At 40.4% G+C, this 22089-nt stretch overlaps 1 protein-coding gene across 1 annotated transcript in view; it reads left to right on the top strand.

Annotated features, from left to right (window-relative positions):
- Ser (protein serrate) overlaps positions 1-22089 on the top strand; it is a 243687-nt gene that overhangs the window by 171036 nt on the left and 50562 nt on the right. Inside the window, exons 4-6 of the mRNA XM_019049018.2 lie at positions 4504-4755; positions 5817-5877; positions 11515-11648. Coding sequence (XP_018904563.2) covers positions 4504-4755; positions 5817-5877; positions 11515-11648 — 447 coding nt within the window. The remainder of the gene's footprint in view (positions 1-4503; positions 4756-5816; positions 5878-11514; positions 11649-22089) is intronic.

Raw genomic sequence — 22089 nt, 5'->3', positions numbered from 1 at the left:
TGAGTTTCTCGCTGCCCTCCGGAAATTCCTAGCTCTTGATGACGAATTCTTTCAAGAAAAAATCGTCTCCGGGACTCTTTTTTACGTAAATACTTACGTTTTAAAGCACTTCCGCTCCAACAGATATTCCCTCGATGACGTACTGTTCCCTAAAAATAATTAGGAAATTTGTGCTTGAGCATTGTAAGCACCTCCTCATGACGGCAACATTGGGCTCGGATACGAGCCAACTCGCAACTTGAGTTCCAGTGGTTTCCGTGCTTATTTTTTGTTAACTCAACGCCTACACGATTCGCTTGGTTGTCACATTTAAGGTTAAGGAAACTGAAGAAGAAGAAAATCGGATTGATAGCAAGAGGATGGAGGAACACCATTACCACCACCATTTACCAGCCTTTTGCCTCTGACAATCACAGTTTCTTTTCAAAATACCTTGCTTTACAGTATTTTCCGAGTGCTAATCCGAAAATTACCGCTTCTAAACAGTAGAAGTGCTATCATCGCATCAAACGTCCAGCCAAACACATTGTATTTTACATTTGAGCCATTAATTATCTTTTCATGTTGATGTGCTCTGTTCAAATTAGGTATATGATGTCTTCAAAAAATTTCTTTTGCCACTCAGGTTATTTCATGGAAATCTTATCGCTGTGGAGAAGCCAGATCTTTTTCAAAAGAGATCCAGAAACAATTGAGCACTTTCCTTCTGAACATTTGAATAGTGGAAATTCATAACGTGGTGAGGTCCATCGGGTGTAGCTGAGATCGTACAACTGTTTCTCTTAAGTAACCGAAATTCAGTGACCTTAGGAGAACTATTCTTGTCATGAAGATGTAAACAAATTTTGGAAAAAATGTCCACACAAGTAGTCCTTGATACGCGGTTTTTCATGATATTTTATAATGGTAAAGACCTTGCATGTCGTGTAAGAACACCAGACGGTGCTTACAAGGTTTTGAATTTCCGCTCTTCATTCTTTAGGGAACAATTTAAATCATTTGGAAACAAGTCTTAATACTCCTCAGACCCTCCTCACTTCGGCTACTCGTTATTACTCAAAAATTTACCATCAAGCATTATAATCTCAATTTTTTCCCCCTTTATTACTCTAGAACTTTGTTTATTTTACACTTTTAACAACCACGTCATGTTGAGAATCAAAGGTCCTGACAGCAAATATCGTGAGAAAACTTCAAATTGAGTCCTCCTCTTTGAAGTGACCCCATCTGGAGTCTCCTTTTCCTTTTAGAGATCATTTACCTATTGAGTAGACGTATAGCTTATTACCCACGCAATCTAGCAGCACTGCTCTCGTTCTTGTAAAACTCTTTACGACCCTGGCTTGCGTCGAGGGCTGTAAGTTTTTTTCACACCAACAGGAGTCAAGCAATGATGCTCAGCTGTTGATCATGCAACGCATCGAGAGTCCGTTATTTTTCGACGCGAAAGCTGTTGTTTTTTGTGCTCCCGCGCTTAGCTCACCATGCGGCGACTTGCTGTTAAAGGCAGTAAATTTCAAACCTCGTCTTACCCAAGCGTTGTTCAACTTTTAACTGAAATGAGAAATGGTTTCTCAGACTTCGTGCTATTTTTTTATTCTATTTTATTTTACGCAGTGATCAAAAAGTGGCAATTAATTTATTAAGTTTTGCTTCCTTGCTCCACTTTCCGTATGCCGAGGGAAACTTCAACAGCCACTCATATCATCCTGTATTATTTTTAAGATTTAATGACTCCTATTATGTAATGACTCAATAGTAATCAGATGGTCATGCTTTTTAGTACGCATTGACGACGTACTACTTATTGTTTTTTAAATTCTAATTCTTATACGACATGAACGAATTCTCTGAATATAGAAACCGCTAAACTTTTTTTATTTTGTTTTTCATCAGCAGTATGCCCCTAAGTATGGTAGAATACTTAGTTCTCGGGTCAATACCATAATTTAGCCTTCTTATAGGTTTTTCAAGTACGTATTAATTAGTAATCACCAGATAAAATTCATTCTCCGATGATTTTTTTTGTCGAAACTCTGAAGAAGTGTTCTTTCGTCAATCAAAAACAAAATTTACGTTCTTGCAATCATAAGTGAAAATTTAGTTAAACGTCGCGATTGATTTTCGTTGTTACAGCAAGAATCCTCCTAGCGGCTTTAAACGGGAAGTCAAGTTATAGGTGCAGTATTGTTAAATGTCAAGGAAAGTTTCGTCGCACATTTTTTAGATACATTTTTCAGAGGTAAATTCGGGTGCGCATTTTAAAGCACCAACCTTTCTTTTTAAGACAAGAACTTAGTTCCTTGATTTTATTCGACAACTATAACCAATGGTTGGACAAATTACACCAAGGTCTGCATCCCCACGCCGCACCGGGAAATGAAGAATGAAAGAGGTGATGCTCCAGAAGAGCAACTGTCAACAGCCAAACAGAAGCCTCCGTAGTTGAACAGTCCGGAGTCCTACAGCTCCATAGACAGTCCTTCATCTTTCATTCTTCATCGGAGGCACAAAAGAAAAATAGCTACACGTGTCATTATTATTTCATTCCTGATCTTCAACTGCGTCCGAGCGTCGCGTCTCGACTCCGGAGGATGAGATGACCGCCCTGGTTGTCGCTTTGAGCACTAGTTTTTCGATTCCCATCTTTTCCTGGTCTCTATCTCGAAATTCTTCTTCTTCTCGAATTTTTGTTCTTGCAATCAAACTTTTGAGTTGAGCCGAACGATGTCAAAATCATTCGTCTGGTTCATTTTACCGATTTTCCACCTAGCGCAATTACTGCCCGCAGGCCCGGAAACTTTCATAGTGTGGTAACCGTTGTCCAGAACGTTCTCTCAAACCGTAAAAATGAACTCAGATACAGATCAAAGCAATGATTATCATACTTAACGTACAGTCAAACGTACGCATTCGTTTGGGTCCAATATTATTCACGATGTACAATTTGATCTCAATCAAATCTGCAACCACAATACATCTGAAGAGGCCTCGTATTACCGATCTAAGTAATGTAAAGACATTTTAATGCAAACTTTGGCTGGCTAAGCTATGAAAGGCGAATGTTATAAAAAGAGCCAAAAGCCAAGTAATTATGCCAAAAGAAGCCAAATCCTGTGTAGATGATTACATTGATTTATTTGGCCGTTAGCTCGTTTTCATATATCATTCATTATATCTCTAAGTAATGTAATTGAGCGAAGCAGAGGTTAAATTTTGAGGTCAGCGCCATTTTTCATTTAATGTTGATTGATGAGTTTGTCAAGTACGAAATTTGTGTGATGACTGATAAATGAAAGCACCTCGCCAGGTGGGGTTTTTGCAAAATCAACGACTCAACTCTTTGATCAACAGTCATCATACAACAAATTTGAACGTTGTATATAAACTTTAACACATAGGGAAGACGTCAGAGTTGGGTATTTAAAATATATTGTCTCTGGTCACACCTGGCAACATCTCATGAAGATGCAATTGTATTTGTACAGTCATGTGATTGTGATGTGACGGTGTCATCTACCTCTGCCTCCAACCCTGCCTCCTTCCTTCCTATCCGCCCGCTCAAGTCTCCGGCGATGAAAACGCGTTGCAGCATCCCGGATCGTAGTGGACCCCGCTCCGACCGGACCGAAAATCGTCCGAACCTTTTGTTTGAGAACTCTGTCTCTCGCTCACGTGACCACTTCAATCCGTCGAGGGTAATCCGACGCAAACAGAGTTTAAGCACCGGACGAAAAACAGATTGAAACAGAGCGGGGGCCGATTGAAAAAGAAACGTGCCTGTTTTGTCCGGCCCCCGGTTAAAAGAAGAACCAAATACATACATGTTTCCCCGAGGCTCCGCTACAAGTCCGACGCGGCGCCGCTCTTAAAGTCCGAGAGTCTGATTGAAAAAGAGAATCCAATTTTTGCGGGCTTGACTGAAATCCAGTGACGTCATTGTCCGGTCGAACCAAATCACCTTGCTCGTTGGAGTATAAGCGAAAGATTGACCGAAGTTGAACAGGTCATCTGCCTGAATTTGCTTCTTTATAGGGTCGTATCTCGTCTTGACGTTTTTGGAGGGGCATTAAAAGTATACCTAACGTTTTTCCAGAGAATTTTTTTTTCTACCAACACTTTAACGAAAAATGGTGCGCAGGGACTTTTTAAAATGAACGTTGTTTCGAGAAAAACATTATTCCGAGATCAACCGTTATAACGAGATACGACTGTATAAGCGTGAAAATACAGGCCTCGCTTTGGAGAATTATTGTTCCCATCTGACCACGTATTGCAGCTTTTTCACAAGAAAATCATTTCGAAATTGAATTATTCTGACTTACAAACGTCGTTCTCTCACAAAGCCTTCCAAGGCCGCAAGGAAGTTAGGAGTGAACTTGAAGAGTTCTACGGAAAATCCAACCACTCGTTACTTCCTTGGGTAACAAAAATATTAATATTTTTCGGGAACTTTTTGAATTAAATGTTTGAAAAATGAAATGAACTTTTCTTGTTTTGCAGGCCCCGATCTGATCGAGGAAGTAAGGTACTCTGGCATCATACACCCGAGTGCAGACTGGCATACTCTGAATTACCACGGGCCCATCGCGAAAATCGCCTACCGTGTCCGGGTGCAGTGCGACCGTCACTACTTCAACTCCACCTGCACCAAGTTTTGCCGGCCCCGCGACGACAAATTCGGACACTACACCTGCGACAGCAACGGTGACAAAGTCTGCATCACCGGTTGGAGAGGGGCCAACTGTGAAATCGGTGAGTTTGTGAATCCCCGTCATCCGCATTATCATACTAATGACGGATTCCTTTTGTTGGCGAAAAATTGAAGGCACGGTGTCCAGAACCTCTGTTAATCAGGTTAAACCATCAGGAATAAGGAAAACAAAGGGGGAGGGGGGTTTTCTTTTAGGACTTTGGGGTTAAAGCCTGAGCATATCTCTACGTTTTCATGCCGAGGTTACTTTAGCTACAAGTATGGTGGTCTGTTTTGAAGCGGATTGTATGAGTCTAACAAAAGACGAAAAAGTGGCTTACTTAATTTTTCAATTTCGGAGGATGCTTTATTTCCTCTCCCAAGAGAACCTTAAATATGTGAGAGAGTACTTCGGGTTTTCAGCAGGAAGGTGTTTTTTTATTCTTATTATGTGATAATCTATAGGAAAACAGGGGATGAACTCAAATCGAGATTTCTTTACATAATATTTGTGAGTATAAATATATTGCAACAAAGCTGTAGGTATACATACACAGGCAGCCCAAAACGGAAATACTAAAAAGAAAACAAGGAAACAGCGGAAACAAGTCTAAAATACATACAATTACAATTACATATCATTATCAACCGCTGAAAAGTACACAAATAAGAAAGAAATTAAAATCAAAATGTTTTTATTTTAATTTCTCTTTTATTTGTGTACTTTTTAGCGGTTGAAATGGTGTTGTGAGACACCGAAACGTTCCGTATTTTCTTACGTATTTATAGCCTTGTTTTCGCTGTTCCCTTGTTTTCTTTCTAGTTTCTTGCAACAAGCTGCCCACCATCAATATTCATCATGATATGTCTAATTATTCAATAATAATTACATTTGCACACACAACACAACATCAGACAATATTTTTTAGTAATTAGTTTGTCCTATACTTGCAATTATTACTTTCGATCAGTCATAGTATGGAACTGACTAGGAATTTAACTTATTTTAAGATCTTTTTGCCTTTCTTTTCCTTCTTTTTCTCTACTGGCTCTCTTTTTATAAAAAATTCATTTTACTTTTCCGTTTTAGATACTTAAAGTTTCCTACTTTTTGTTTTTACAGCTGTCTGCAAAACAGGATGTCATCCCGTCCATGGAAAATGTGATAATCCCGGGGACTGCTAGTGAGTATCCTCTTTCACATCTATTTTAATGCCTTGATTACAGGATAAATGTGTTTAGTTTTTACGCCGGTTTTAGAATAAGCAGCCCCTCCTTTTGTAACCGACTGCTTCGCACAGTGAATTAAGAGGAATACGAAGAAGGGGTTTTCCCTCTCTCTTTGTTCGTTTGAATTAATTATTTCGGAATATATTGAACGTAAGTACGTTCTGCAAGTCGATGTATCAATGAGTGCGTTCATAAAGGCAAATCATCTTCTAATTCAATCACAACTTTTTAAAATTTTTAATAGTATCTTAAGAAATTTCCGAAAATTATGAAAGGGTGGAACTAAGCAACCTCGAACATCATCTGTATACTACCGCTTTTTTTTTTTGATCATTTGCATTTATAAATTAGTCTTCGTTCGGCCGATTCATATTTCATAAGATGGAAAAGATGCTTGCAGCCGACAAAAGAGAAAAAATTTCAAACCACTTCTAATGTACCTCATTTGAATAAGCACCGCCCCTTTGCTTTTTTCTAAAAATAAAGAAGCCACCAAACGCTCCAATCGAAACATTTATGTAATTGATTTTTATATGATCGCTGCAAAAAGTAACGGACCGACCCACCCTCTCTCCGCTTCTCATCTTTGACTTGCGCAGGTAACTGACGATTATTGCTGGTACTCATGACTAGAGAAAAATAAAGGGAAAAGGGGAATTAAATTTTCATTTTTTCCCCTAACAGTTTGATAACAAATGAATCATGAATTATAAATGTGAATTGATCTTGTGTAAATTCTGATACAATTAGAAAGATTGAGGAGAAATTTCGAGAACCAACGCAGAAGCTCTCCGTAAAATCGGGAGCGACTCTAATATTTAAGAGTAAAAGCAAAGTCTCCGGCACAAGTCCGTAATATCCTAGGAATTGAAACAGTTGAGAAAAATTTTAAATGTTCCTCAGTCCACTACTTCAGAGACTGTTCCGGCAACCTCACTGTGCCTTGAGTAATAAGGCACACTGGACATAAGAAAGCGAACGTGTGTGGATCTCCAAAGATGGACACGGAGACAAAACAGAACGAAAAAAGTCAAAGGACGAAGAACGCGGAAGGCGAGGGAGGGAGAGGGGGGCACGGGACCCCCCATCGACTCACCCGGTGCAACCGTCGATTAATCGCGATCGCCAATAAACAAAATCAAAAAGCGCAGAGCCCGCATCACTCAGCATAAATTAATTCCGCGTTTCCTTGGCGTTTTCATGGTTCACCGCCGCGTCGGACATCATTCCCCGAACTCCGGTGCGATTTAGACGATATCGGAAAAAACCCGCATACCGGTAGCTTCGTTCTTGGCGTTACAAACGTTAATCGATTTCATGCGATTGCATCTTTGTCAATTCTGCGAATTTTGAGTTTTCAGTGGCATGCGCTTAGGTTCGCAAACAATCACGAAAATAGTGCAAACGCTAATTAAATTTCCCTTTTCCCGTCCAATGTCAGTCGGAGATTTTATCCTCTTGCAAGAATTCACACCACTAACTATATTCATTGCGTCCTATTCAATTTAACATTAGGTTTAAATTATGAGTCCCAGTAACGTCTTTTCACCAAAACATTGGAGGATTCCGAAATAAAGAAAAAATAAATAAAGTTTTCAACAATTCGATTGCTCGTTTACCGAAGCCTTTTGAAACGCAAGGGGGGGGGGATACCCCCACCAAAGGAAGCCACCGATGAGTCCATGTCGTTTTCTAAGAAGGGTTAACACATAAATTTATGAATTCGTGAAAAAAGAAAACGGTTAAAGGTGTTGAAGCACCAAAGTTTTTCATCATGATTATTATGTTGTCACGACATGAAAAGGGTTACTTTTTACGCTGCGTTTAAGTTTCCCAGATCTCCTGTGTGTTTCCCGACTCATTAGAAGTGTTGTATAGGGAAAGTTTTTTTCCATGGCTCTTATGGCCAACTGAACCGGACGAATCCCTAGTTGTCACGCCATGATATTGTTTTCTTTCCTGCCGCTGCGTTTAAGTCTCCTTCTTTCCTGCCGCTGCGTTCAAGTCTCCAAGCCGTCTTGCGTATGTTTCGCGACTCATCATAACTATCTTATTCGCGTTTCTTTTCCCTGCGAACGTGCACTGGAAAAAAAAACACATTGGATCTAGAGTCCAGACTCTTGAAAACATTGACAAGAAAAAGGACTCTCGATTCAATCAGATTTAAGCTTAAATCAAAAGGATATCCGCTCGCAAATTAAGAGGCTTGGTTCTTGATTTAAGCAAAAATCCGATTGAATCAAGAGTATTTTTTCTTGTCGATGTTTTTAAGAGTGTGGACTTTAGATCCAATGTGTTTTTTTTTTTTTCCAGTGTGGCTTACACGTTTTTGTAACACGGCAACTGATCGAGCTAATTTCGTACTCCACCGGCGCCATGATTGATTTTAACAAGTCGTCAAAACAACACCTGACTGCGTGTTAATTTGTTGTTGTGTCTTATTAATTTCATAGTTTAAAGCGTAATAGTTCGCACCTATGGAGACTTCAGAAGCCAAACTGCGCCAGGGCAATGAAATTCGTTTTCTTTCAGATTTAATTTCTCAATAGTTTTTTTTAACCAACGTCTTGGCTAAACCCCAAAGAGCTGAATAACAGTCCCTGAACACAAAGAAGAAAGTACTTAACGTAATAATCAAACGTAATGACTTTACAATTCGGTAAAACTCTCTCTTTTTCGCCAATTGAGAGAATCAAAACATGAACATACGAGCAGTGCAATTGGTCCACTGTAACTGAATCAATTACCCTTATCGGCCTCGCCAAATAAAGCGTGGTGGAGTTTTAAATTCAATGCAAGCAAATTACTCTTTCTCTCGAAAATCAGGGGGAAAAATCTTCTCAATCTGCTACGTTCGTCCAACACTGGTCGCGCAGTGGGGGCATTCAAGACTACCGCTCAGCATCGTGTCACATTTATTATTTTTTTTTTCATGCCCCCTCTTTCCCCGTTTTAATAAAGTTGTGAATGAATCACATAAAATTCGCGCCGTGCCTAAAAGAAACCTCGGACGGAAACCATAAAAACAAAGGACGAGGGAGGGGGCACCAGAATCCTGGGGCGCGACGTTGCAAATTACAAATAAGTAAATACGTGAACCTTGAGGGGGGCCTCCTCTCGAGGAACTCGGGGGGAGGGGGCAGAAGGATGGTGCATGGAGCTAACTATCCAGGCTGTCCGTTTGATGAATTGAATTCGAATAGAATGCTGAGCAATTATCATTCCGCATAATCGCTCTCCTTAGTTCCCTCCCCTCCCCTCCCTCATAGTGCCCCCCTCTCCTACCTCTCCTCGCGTCGCATCTTCGCCATTGCCCAACGATGCCGCGTCGATCTTTTTATCATAATTGTTGCTAAGACGTGATTGTGAATGGAAATCCAAAAAATTCGATTAAATTGTCTCCTTAGATTTGCCATGGATAGGAAATGATACGGAACTAAATTATAAAGTAATGAAAACGTAATATTGCATGAGTGTCTCGTCTTTCAGTATAGATTTGTGATTCACATCAAAAATCAGTATGATTCACTCATTTCTTTAAATAAACAAAAATCAGAAGGTGTCGATGACTTTTCGTAAAATTTAGTAGTTCTGGAGAAAAATCGGGAATATCATTCCCTCGTTTTTGCGAATGGCCTACTTACCCAAAACAGCACGATCTGCTGTATTGTGAAACTTAAGAGAAGTTATTATTTTTGTTTTGTTTTCTAAGGAAAGGCATTTTTCCGGAGGCGCAAGCTTAATCAAAGTTTGGCTCTCATCGGAACCACCACGTACAGGTATAAAAAGTATTGCTGGTAATCAAAACAGTATGAGCAGGCTTCCAGGACTTTATGTCCACTTGTCTTTCGTCCATTAAATAAATGTCCACCGCTATTAATGTCCACTAAACGTTAAGGCCAGTCTTTATTAAGTCCACATGATTTAATGTCCAACCATGAATATAACCAAAATTGTCCAAATTGTGGACATGTTATGTCTACATTTTTTCTTCTCATTTAAATGACAGGAACCACCTCAAAAATAAATGCATACTACTACTATCTTCATTCTTAAAAACATTTCATTCATGAATCAAGTCATGAGCAGTCAGTCTCTAAGAGCAGATATAAACATATGTTCATGTGTACACTGTACGGATATGATAAGATGAAAACCAAAGCGGGAGCCTAAGAAACGCTCCAATGCCAAATTAAACATTTTTCAGTAACAGATGCAGTCAAAATTGAAAGTCCTCTTTAATTAGTCATTTCGTGCGCCTTCAATCTTGTAGGATACTGTGCAACGCCTCTGACGTGAAATAGTTGCTTAAAGCGTTGCGGCGTGGCAGGCAAAACCAGCGTGACACGCACATAGGCTCCTACAAACCTAACGGGATACCTCACGCGTTGCGCAATGCATGAAGTATCCCGTTAGGTTTGTAGGCGCTAGTGCGCGTTCTGCGCTGCTGACACGCCGCTCCGCTCTGCGTTAGGCTCTAATATTTAAACTCGCGGAGTCAGCGTTTTTCAACTAATGATTTTGAAATGTTTGCACTCTCTGCATTGATTATTTCCTTTTAAACTGATGAAAAAGAAATATGTACTACTGGAAAATATAATGTGTTGTTTGTAAATATAATAGTGATTCCGTGTCAAATTTAATGATTTCCAAAGCATTCGCATTTATTCTTTCATGTTTTGGGCTTTTACTGTGCTGCAGCGTGGTGTAAGTGCAACTAAACGCTCAAAATTGGACGTATTTGACTCAAGGAGGTCGATGTACAAATAAGTTAAAAACAAAAAAGTGCGTGCTGTGGGCGTAAAAATTGTGGACGAAAAGTCTGTGGACGTAAAAAAAGTGGACATAAAGTCCGTGTTCCATGAGCAGAAACCACTGAAATATAAATATTGTCATCAGTTTCTCAATTTTGCTCTTCGCTGTTTCGTCGATGAACATCCGAGCACTGAAAACGATTCCCTCCAGCTAACATTCTTTAACCATTTCGAAAAGCTCTCAAGTCAGCGCCAAAAACTGAAATTCGAACTTTTTAGCACGCGAGCTCATCAGGAATGATGATATGATTGGTGGTGGAATGATTGATGATCGGATTGGAAAAGTGTATGATTAAGTAATAGATTTTTTTTGCCTAGTTGGACTACATTTTGCAATTCGGAACTAAAATTTCTGGCTCATCTAAAAGAACTTATGTGGACTGGGAAACTCATAGTATACGACTATACGTTCTTTCCAAACTGAGGCAGAAATTGTAGTTCCTAATTGAAAAATGTAGTTCAAAGAATGAATATCGCGCAAACCGCAAATGTAGTTTGCCAAACTAGGTTTTGTTAATGTAACAGAATGCTGGGGGGGGGGGGGGGGGCCGGAGGTTGGTGCACACATTCATATGAAACATCCCAGAAACCTTAGACGGGAATGATTGTTGCTTTAATCCTTACCATAATCAAGTTTCCACTCTAATATGCACGTGGGTGCCCGGGTTGAAATTCTCATCACTGATAGCCGTTCTTAGCGTAAACTGTCATAAACCTTCAGAATAGGGATTTTAGTAACGAATTTCGGTTTTCTCATTTAATTTCATTTGGTTTCAGCTGTCGACCCGGGTGGCAGGGGGAGTTCTGCGATCAGTGTACCCCCTACCCAGGCTGTAAGCATGGATACTGCAACGGCTCGTCATGGCAGTGCATTTGCAATACCAACTGGGGAGGAATCCTTTGCGATCAAGGTAAGTCAATGTTTTCACTATATGCATGACTGACCACAGAGTGTGTAAGCGGAGACTCTCCATCCAATGCAAAATATCATTTATAATTCGACGTCATTGGACATCATAAAAAAATGCATCATTTCTTTTGAAATGTTCGATAAGTATGCTTTCTCGGTTGCGTTTTGGACACACAACAAACACATTTTCAGATTAGTAATTGGCAGAAGTGGGCAGCACTCTATCTGAAAGCACTGTTTTCATCGGCTCTCTGGAGGAATAATGTCACTTACGGCTGTTTTCCCTGAAACTACGTCATTGTTTCCGCACTTACGACTTTCTCGCATGTGTAAGACGAATTTTGCAATGCTCAGTAAGTATGCTTTCATAGTTTGCGTTTTGGACGCATAGCAAACACATTTTCAGGTTAGAAATCGGCAGAAGCGGGCGGCACTCTTCTTGAAAGCACTATTTTCATTGGCTCTCTGGAAGAATAATGTCACTTACGACTGTTTTGCTTCAAATTACGTCATCTTTTTACACTTACGGCTTGCTCGTATGCGTAAGACGAATTTTGCTGTTTTATATATTTCAGTGATTTCATCTAAAAGAGAGTAGATAAATTTTGAAGGGAACTCGATTTCGAACATTTGAGACTTACTGCTGTCCTCGCCATTAGGGCAGAGCTATAAAGACCAGCAGAGATTCGCCGAGCAAGTGGTCGCAGAAGGAACCCGTCCCGGCGACGGAAAAGCGCGCGCGGAATTTTTCCCATGCTCATTAGGCACTGCCCGATTCGCCGCATGAGTGCGTCACCGCGCGCGCGATCGCTCTTGTCACTGAAAAGTGAGAAGGAACCCGGGGTAATTCATCTCCGACAAAAAACAAAAGTATCGTGTTCGTCGCATTCCCTCTTGCCGCGCCTCGTTGCAAGCTCTGACCATTCGCCGAGCGCGCTATGGGAAAGCAACGCTGAAATGACCAACGCCAGTGCCAAGCACAGTTGTTATCTTAAGCGTTTCCATAAAATTCACGCTTACAATTCACCATTCTACTCTATCGAGCAGTCATTTTTAAAGATTTTTAGCCTTTGATGCGGTTTTAAAAATAGTATATGTAAAATGTCTAGCTGTATTTCATATTCTTCCCTTACCTTTTTCTTTTCTTAAACATATACTTGAATTTTACGAAACCACCAATTAGAGAGTTCAGGAAAATAGGTAACCAATGCTGCAAAAAAGGAAGAAAAAAGGACGCTAAGTCTGGGACGTCTATGGGGCGGTTCTATAACCCCCGTGGATTCAATCGGATCTTTGCTTGAATCAAAAGGAGATCTGCTTAAATTAAGAGCGACGCACTATTCAAGCAATAATACGATTAAATCGAGAGTATTTTTTCTTGTCAAAGTAAGCGACTACATTCTGGATCCAAGGGACTTTTCTTTCTAGTATAGGTCGAATTTTCGTTCCTCCAACGTTAGGGCGTATCTTGACTTCCACATGAGCCCTGTCATCCGTAAAACTCTATATGCTTCCCAGGGCTCATGCATAAATATAGATATACGCATTACAGAGTGCCTAGTCCATGGAAAAAAGGGCTGGCACCTGCCTTAAATCTAGGTTATGCCATTCCGGAATGCCCTCGAGTCAATTTTCCCGTGAATATGCGTACGGATTGATTAAATAAGTGAAATGCACCGTATCCCTCCTTCATTCATCCGAAATTTCATTTGTTTTATTTATTTATTATATCTGTTTCGAAGACGACAACGCCGGTTAAGGATCGTTGGTACGGAGTATCAGATGACGGCTGATGTGCGCGCAAGATCCAGCGAGCCCGCCTCTCAGACTAATGGGTCGGAAAATATCCGCTGATTTTCCTGCCATCTTCCGCCTTATCCGCCTTTCGCAGGTCGTTTCGCCTTCGATTAATCATGCGACCGCGGTGTTGGCAGCCCCGTCACTCGGGCCTCGAGCCCTCGCCTCTCCGACGAAAAGGCAAAAGCATCTCCTCGTGATGAGCCCCGTCCCGCCTATAACGCCATGAGTTTCGTAGTTCACGTCATTATGGAGTCATGCTCTACCTAAACGAAGTGACAAATTTTCCGGGCCGAGATCGCGGAATTCCGTTCTGCAAGCCGCGGAGAATTATTCGATCAGATCCTATCGGGATCCCGAGTCAAGATCGATGATCATTCTCATTACATTGTCAAACCCATTTCGGCAGTCTCTCCTCACGTCTGTTTTATTTCGAAAGAAGGGGGAGGGGACTTCTCACCTGCGTGATGTAATGATTAATGGTACGAAATATGATAGGTCAGCAAAGACTAAATACCAAGATCGAAGGAGTCCGTTAATTTGCCTGAATTGAATTTTCATAGTTGTGTCGTGGTGGACCATTTGACAAGTTTTGCAATTTTGTGCTTTTAAGATTTGGAAATCAAGAAGAAGGGAGGAATTTGTTTAAAATCATCGGCGGGTCTAAGGGTAGGGGAGAAGGCGCACGGCCCGCTCCCCCTGTTCTTCCGAAAAATTGGAAGAAGACAAAGGGAAAAAGAAAAAAAAGAAGCGGAGGAAAGAAGGATGGACGCTTGTATTTGGTAATTTCTCATGACAAAATTGACGCAAACTGCACGTTAAATTTTTTAAAATCTCGTAAATTTTCGAGGGAAAGGGAGGCCACCCGGTTCCCCTTCCGCCCCCTTCCCCCAACGAAGTGTCTTGAGCTGTCTTGTTTTTAAGATCCTGAAACTAGTGAGAATTATGAATCGGAGTCGAGAATTTTGGGTTATTTCTTGAGGACACATGTTTAGTATGTGATTTGTCGTTACCTTTCAATTACCAAGATGTTGTGTTTCGTTCATCTGCTGATGACCATTTCAACAGCAAAAGCCTTCATCCTCAGAGATTTTTCCTGGACGATACTGTCTTAGGAGTTTCTGGAACTGATCAATCTGCTGATTAGAACTCATTTCGGATAAATATCTGTGGAAAAAAAATAGTTTTATCTGAAAATAGAATTTGGAGGACACACACTCTGCACTGATTGTGGATTTTCATATGTAGACATCATACATGCCGCTTATCACTAAAATAAAAATAAGAAGATAAAAATCCAAAACCAAATCAAATAAAATAAAAATAATCATCAGAAAAAACTAAATTTAAACCTTGATCCCAAATTAATCAGCGGGAATCAAAAACACACCAACTCGGAAAAATAAAAGTAATCAAGACACACACAAAACTATACAGTAGATGAAAAAATAAGTCTTTTGGACAAACACTTACGGACATTTTAAAGGTCCAAATTGGAACAAATGCGCTAACTTCCATGACCTTACAAAAATTGACAGTCTTCAATGAAAGTTGAGCATTTTCGAGTTACCGAGTCTGTGTGTTTTCGAACACACTGATTCAAATTTTGTTCACTTTTCCATTTAGCACGAGCGTGTTTCTTGACTTGAGCTTGTGTTTCAAGGAACGATAACGATTTATTCTGTGCTCGAGTGAGTGTGGATAAAATAAAGTGTAATATCCTCGGTACGGCGGCAACGCGATGAGCGGCGCTGAGATCACGGACGCAGACTTCATTACGCCGAGGATCAACAAGATTAGCCCTAGAAATCAGAGGCCAGATCCGATCAGCTCCAACTCATCAACGGGTTTACGAGAACCCAATCTATCTTTCGGCCTTATTTATTAGCCCTTGTCGAGCGCTTCCAGTTCTCACGGCGCAGGTTTGCCCGTTTGCCTACTACCCCCGAAACTGGAACAATTTCTTCGCTCCGTCACTCAGGAGGGTCCACTTAAGCTTTCACGAGTTTAGTTACTGAAACTTTTCTTAGTCATAATTTGGAGCTGTTTTTCGTCAATTTCAGACCGCAGGATTAACTTTTTTGGATTCGTTATTTACTCCATTCAACGGACCTGGGACAGGAATACTTTGGAACTTTGGATAAGGCTACACTGGATGCACAACTCTTGCTTCTAAAATTTTATGCACCCCTATATTCTTATTTTCCTAACAATAGCAAACTTAGCCTTTCATTAACTCCAAGCGTGTCTGGTTTTTGTATTTAGTCGAATTTAATTTTCCAGGTTCAAAAAGACTGGACAAAAGCTTGTATTTACCCAAAGAGTGATTCGAGGAAATAAATAAATGAGACAATATATTGAAATAAAACCAAGGAAGAGAAGAAATTAAAAGTAGTCATTGAATGCTGGCTTGTATAGTTTTACGGAATAGATTTTTCTCAGTTTCGCAGTAATATCCATTTTTTACGTTCATTTTTCGCCGTGAACAGTGTTTTTTTCATCGTATAAGTTTTTCGAAAATTTCCCTTTATTAACTCCTCAGCATTCATTATTTTCACGAAGTGCCTGTCATTTCGCCGCTCGTAATTCACCCATATCTAAAGCGACTGTAATTTTACTGTGATTATTTTTTGTATGATATTTGATTGTCAATATTTTTTTTTCATTTTTCATATTTGAAATCACTCCGAAATAGCGGTCTTTCCATATAGTTAAACCATGAATATATTCCTTAATCAATTTGAATCAAGGCTGATACATTGCGATCAGAGAATCATTCGACCTCGATTCTTTTATCTTTGCACTCAAAGATTATATTGCTAACCGAGGATGGATTAATCGCCTCCTTGATCTAATTTTGATCCGTGCCGCGCACGGAAAGAAATTGGATGTTGATTTAGCATTTATACTGTTAAAAAGATGTCCGACAAGTTTCAAATGCTGATTTTACATTTTAATAAATGCTAACGTAACTACGCCCTCTGCAAAGCGTACAAATTAAAATGTTATGTTAGCTGTTTTGTATTGTATAATCAGCATTTGAAACTTGTCGGACATCTTTTTAACAATATAAATGCTAAATCAACATTTAATTTTTTTCCGTGCGTTGTAAATCACAATCTGTCTTGAATAACAGAGTAAACTTGCAACTTGACAACTCTGCCTGCAAGAGTACTGATTTCATTTTGGGCGGTGTTGTTGGGAACGCGTCGGCAGCGAGCGGGAGGCGAGGGGAGGGGTCCGGGGGTCCAGAAGCTGGGGCTCGGGGGCGCGAGGCGGGGGCCGAGTCCGAGGTGGTCATTTGTTTTTATTTATTTCCCCAGTTTTTTATGGGGAGAAGGTGAGACGAGTCCTCGGAGGTTATTAAGAGCCAGCGCAATTGAGTCTCGTGTTTTACAGTCGTGAGCCAGCAGCCTGGACCTCAGTGCCATGTTTCCTCGCGGCTCCTAGGAAATAGGGATGCTTAAAGTTTCCAAAGTTATGCATAGTGCCCATTGAAAAATTATTTGTTAAGGTTCGTTACCATAACTTTAATATTCACTTTTAATACCGTCAGGGGACTACACAAGTTAAAATTCTTTAAAAACACAAAGATAAAAACACACTCACTTGCGTAAAAATTGTTAAATTGTTAATTGAAACGCGTCCCGTTATTTTAAAACAATTTTTACGCAAGTGAGTGTGTTTTTATCTTTGTGTTTTTAAAGAATTTTTTAAATAACTTTAATTTTTTAACTCTTATGCCTCAATAACTGAAACAGAGATGCAGCCGCCGGGGTATTGGAGTTACGCAGAGTAACCAAGAACCGTAGTAGTGGCATTGGACTTTAATATTTTGATGAACATTCAAAGATTCCCCGGTTACGGCACTGTATGGAGAGATACGTTTTTGATTTCAATAACTCAAGCACCATAATAGAATAAATTCCTGGTGGATCATGATGAACGTAACGATAAATTCGACTCTCAATTCAGGCACAAGATATAAACGTGGAAAAATGTGGTTAACTGAAACTCGAAAGTAAACAGTCGATATGGAGTTGTTGCTCAATTACAAGGTATATGCATGCTGAGCACATCTTTGACGTGCAATCTTGACTTAGATTTTTTTTTTTTGATGAGTTAATTCCGCTTTTCATGAAAGTTTATTCACGGCTTTGGTTTGCAGCAGCGTTCCAGTAGTTGACTTCAAATGTACCTAATTGTCGGAAAAATTTGGGTGCAAAAGTGGAAACAGGTGTAAACTTTGGAGGAAAGGGAAATTTTTAAGGCCCCGTTTTTTCCGTATACCTCACGCATATTTTTGCAACGAAGTCAAAATCAAAATGTATATTAAGCGGAATCAAACGGACGGCATTCCAAAATGAATCAACCAGAACTCAGATCTACCAGATTTGACAACGAAGAAAACGGCTTTGATTCCCCTCCTTCATTCCGCAGTTGAACGGCGAAGCACGATACGAACAGATACACTCAACATGAACATGGAGTTGCGGCTAGTGACTTCATTATCTTTACGATGACCGACCCGACACTGGACTTCTGTATTTTCCGGTTGCCGAATTGCAACCTAAAGCGTCCAATACTCAGTTCGATGATTTTATCTCTCTGAGCAGGATAAAGAATCTTAGTTTTGAGCAACTCAATATTGGAAGTCGAGGACCGCCTTAGCTCGGTATTTTTCTGAATTTTCAGCCTTAAAAATTTCCAAAAAAACTCAACCAAACCGGCGCTAAAGCGATCGAAGTTCGCAGCTTAAAACAATGAGCCTGATATAATGTCATATTAGTTATAAAGATGGCCAAACGCAGGGCTCAAACATTGTCGAATTGGAATGCAACTGTAGATGCTTTGCTTGTACAGTAGACTCTCGATTATCCGGATTAATTGGTGCTGGGCCCGATCCGGATAAAAAAAAATCCGGATACTAATAGTAAACACAAACACCACCAACCAACACCACAGTATTCTTAATATGTATACATCATGTACATACACGGAGAAAAAAAGTTCGGCGTCAGCTACCGAACTTCGGTTGCCTGTGCCGCTACGATTGGTTCATATGGAACACCAATTATAGCAGTTCACTGAACTCCAGTTCTTCGGTAGAACGAGCCGAAATTTTTCGGTTGTCAGCACGAAGTTCTCGGTCCGGGGAACCGAACTTCGGCTCATCGTACCGAAGGCTTCTGTACATCTAACCGAAATTCTTGGATGCATGAATCGAAGCCTAGTGGATCTTATCAAGGTTGCATTAAATTCAGGGGGGCTCTTATTGCTCTTAGCCAGGGGAGGGGGCCTTTTACCCAACCCCCACAAATAAATTTAAAAAAAAAAAAAAAAAAAATAGAAGGGTATTACAACGCCTGAACAATTATTTGGTGGGAAGATATATTTGCCTACATCGGGGATCGAACCTAGAACCTACCTAACGCTAATCGAAGACCCTACCTACTGAGCTATGCCGGACGCTTGGGAGGAACGGCGAAAAACTTGCATTAATCTTCGAATTGAACTGTGGACAATCAGGATATATCTAATTTACATGGATTTGTTCGTTATTTTATTATTTTACTTCATTTTACTCTCTCTATGGAACATGAAAAAATGATGAAAATTTAAAAAAAAAAATCTCAGATCAGATAGCAAGGAAAGGAACGAGGATAGAATACATACTCAAATTATAAACGCACATTATACCGTTATCAGTTCCCAAAGTTCACACCAGATAATATCTTTTGCTCAATTTCAAGGCATTTTTTTAAATGATAACAATCACTGCACTTAGCAAGGTACAAACAAGAACATAAGTTAGGTAGATAGCAAATAGATAATATTAGGTACGAAAGGTCTACTAAGTATATAATTAAATTGAAAGTGCCCAGCATAAGGAACCATTTGTTATCACCAATAAATAAAATATGTACACTCCCTTACACAAATATAATAAATTTAAAATCATATCTACAATTGAAAGAAATCAGAGGAAAGGAGGACTCAAACTTTCCTACACCGCATCATTCTCTACAAATGTAAAACTTGGCTATAGGCACTGATAATGTTGGCAATAAATGGATCAATTCTCCCGCAGACTTCCAATTCTCTACTCTGTAACCGTTTCCATGAAATCTAGACATAATATTAACACTGCAACTGATAATGGGGCCATGTTAAGTTACTTACAGACTTCTCATCCGTGCCAATCACTGTAGCTCCGTAGTCTGCGCTACGAGTTCTATGGGTTGAAAGTGTACATCGAAGGATATTCTGCTAATGATCAAATTATAGTTTCGCAATTTAATTACAGTAAAGAGCTGGAAACTATAATAATGAACGATGCAGGCTTTGATGTTTCGCAGGAGACGAAAGAATAAGTTAAAATAAAATAAATCACGGTCAATGATAACCTTTCAGCAAATTGGAAACACAAATTCAACTTTGTGAACTTTTCCACATACTTGAGGGTGACTAGGACTAAGCTATACAGGGAAAACCGAGTCATTTTTGGACAAAAGTAAGGTACATGAGATGAGAGTAGAGATGACCGTCTCTGGTCAGAAATTTAAAGTTGAGTATAAACATTTTGAAATGTGCAAATGGGCAATGAACTTTCCCTGTGGCATACCTAAGTCTCGTAAAGTAATTAAACTTCAAACCTGTCTTCTACAATTTGATCTTAGTTCCTTTCCTAGATTATAAGCGGATAAGCGAAACGATTTTGTAGGTTAGGTCGATAAGAGAAAAAACAATTGAGTTCCGGCACTGAGAGAAGCTATGAGCTGATTTCTAAGTCGATATTCGAAGTTAAATGTATGATTAATGAGTCACTTGAGAAACAATTGTCACTTTGAATTCTACAATTGAGAGAAAACAACAAATGATACGCACTTTCTGAAGTCCAGCCGAGCTGGATCAAGGCATTCAAGCGGACGGCTTTTACTTGCAAAAGTTAGAAATGGATAAGAATATGCTTTCGTGTGTGTTTTAAGTGTACGATAAGCGGAATTCGTAAACTCACATCTCGCAATCTTCGGATCGTACGCACTACGTAGTTTTGTTCCGAACGGAACGATGCACGTCGCGCTTCGCGCACTGGTTTGCGGAGTCATCAAATTCCTGCGTTCAGAGACAGAGAGCGCTAGCGTCGTTCCCTGTCTGCTAAAATCTTCGGTCGCTTGACACGAATACCCAGTCGGCAAAACGAAAAACTTCGGGACGGAGAACGAAAAATGCTCAGATCAGCAGACAAAGGCCAATTTGGGACCACGGTGTGTTATGCCGAACACGCCCGCATACGCCCCCGAATATTCAGTTCCTCACGCCGAAGTCGGGCCTACCGAACCGGTCGGCGCAGATCCCCGAACTTTTTTTCTCCGTGTACCAACACGAATTTAAAAGGTTAACGCCAAATTTGACGACTCAATGGTGATTGTCAATGTTAGCCGACAACGATAAATTACAATACAACGATTAAAGCGCGCAATGCGTGAAGTATTCATACAGTCTTGTAGCCGCTAATGTGCGTTTTAGGCTAAAAAACCGACTGCACTGCGTTTGGCGTAATGCGAGAAGTATTTATGCTATCCAGTAGGCGCCAATGCGTTCCACGCCGACCAATGCGTGAAGTATTCCTTCAGCCTTGCAGGCGCCAATATGCCTTGCGACCGCTTCTCCGCGGATCCGCTCACTTATCGGAATGCGTACGCCGTCACATGGTTGCAAAATCGATCCGGATAATCCTGAGTCCGGATATTACGAAGCCGGATAATCCAGAGTCTACTATGTATATGCAAAACCATGTAGCTCCGTTTCCGACTTTGCAGTCTTTCTGTCAACGTGTATTTTATCGTTTGAACACTGCTTATTTTATTTTTTGAAAACTTTCCTGGTTTCTCTTCTCTGTTAGCAGAATATTCTGTACAGATTTGAAGCCGAGAGGTAGGATTGTTCCTCTCGGAGAAAATATAGGAGCGGGAATAGTATAACATCGTAATTGAGATACTTGGTTTTGCACTTTGGCCATCGATATATTTCACAGCTGCATCTTGTCTTATTCTTACCTTGCCGACGAAGCCAGAAATGGTTGCACCAGTCAGGCTGCAGTACACGGAAAAAAACAAGACTAGTGTTGAGCACTACTGGCCGTTTAGTGGGAGTAGTTGAGGGCTGGCGTCTAAGCGCTGTACAGCTCAACACCGGAAGGCAGTTCAGGTGGGCACTGAACATGAGTAGTGCTAATCAGATGCCGCGAGACGTAGTTGCGCTTAACAGGTGTAAATTCACCCATGAGACGTCGGAGTCACGATAGCCTGGTGGTAACGCGCTGGTCTTCCACCGGCGCAACCCGAGTTCGATCCCAGGCGGAGGCGTTTCATATTTTACGCTCGCTCCAAAGTCACTTTAGGGCTTGACACTACTTTTTCCTTAGTGACCCAGCCTCGAGCTGTTTAGTGCCCAGCACTCCTCTGACTTGCTGGCTCCATTTGATCTAACCCTCGTTAGTGCCCAGCACTAACATGTAGGTCCCAACCCTATGCTCGTTTTTTCCGTGTAGTTTCTTTTTTCCTCTCCTTTTAACCCACCTTATTTTGTGCGTCCTCTACAAAATATTCTCGGCCAATACTCTAAGATGATGAAGCACGAGC

The sequence above is a fragment of the Bemisia tabaci genome, chromosome 4 (assembly GCF_918797505.1).
Source record: "Bemisia tabaci chromosome 4, PGI_BMITA_v3".
In the NCBI taxonomy this organism is placed as follows: Eukaryota; Metazoa; Arthropoda; class Insecta; order Hemiptera; family Aleyrodidae; genus Bemisia; species Bemisia tabaci.
This window is presented reverse-complemented; position numbering and strand designations above follow the sequence as displayed.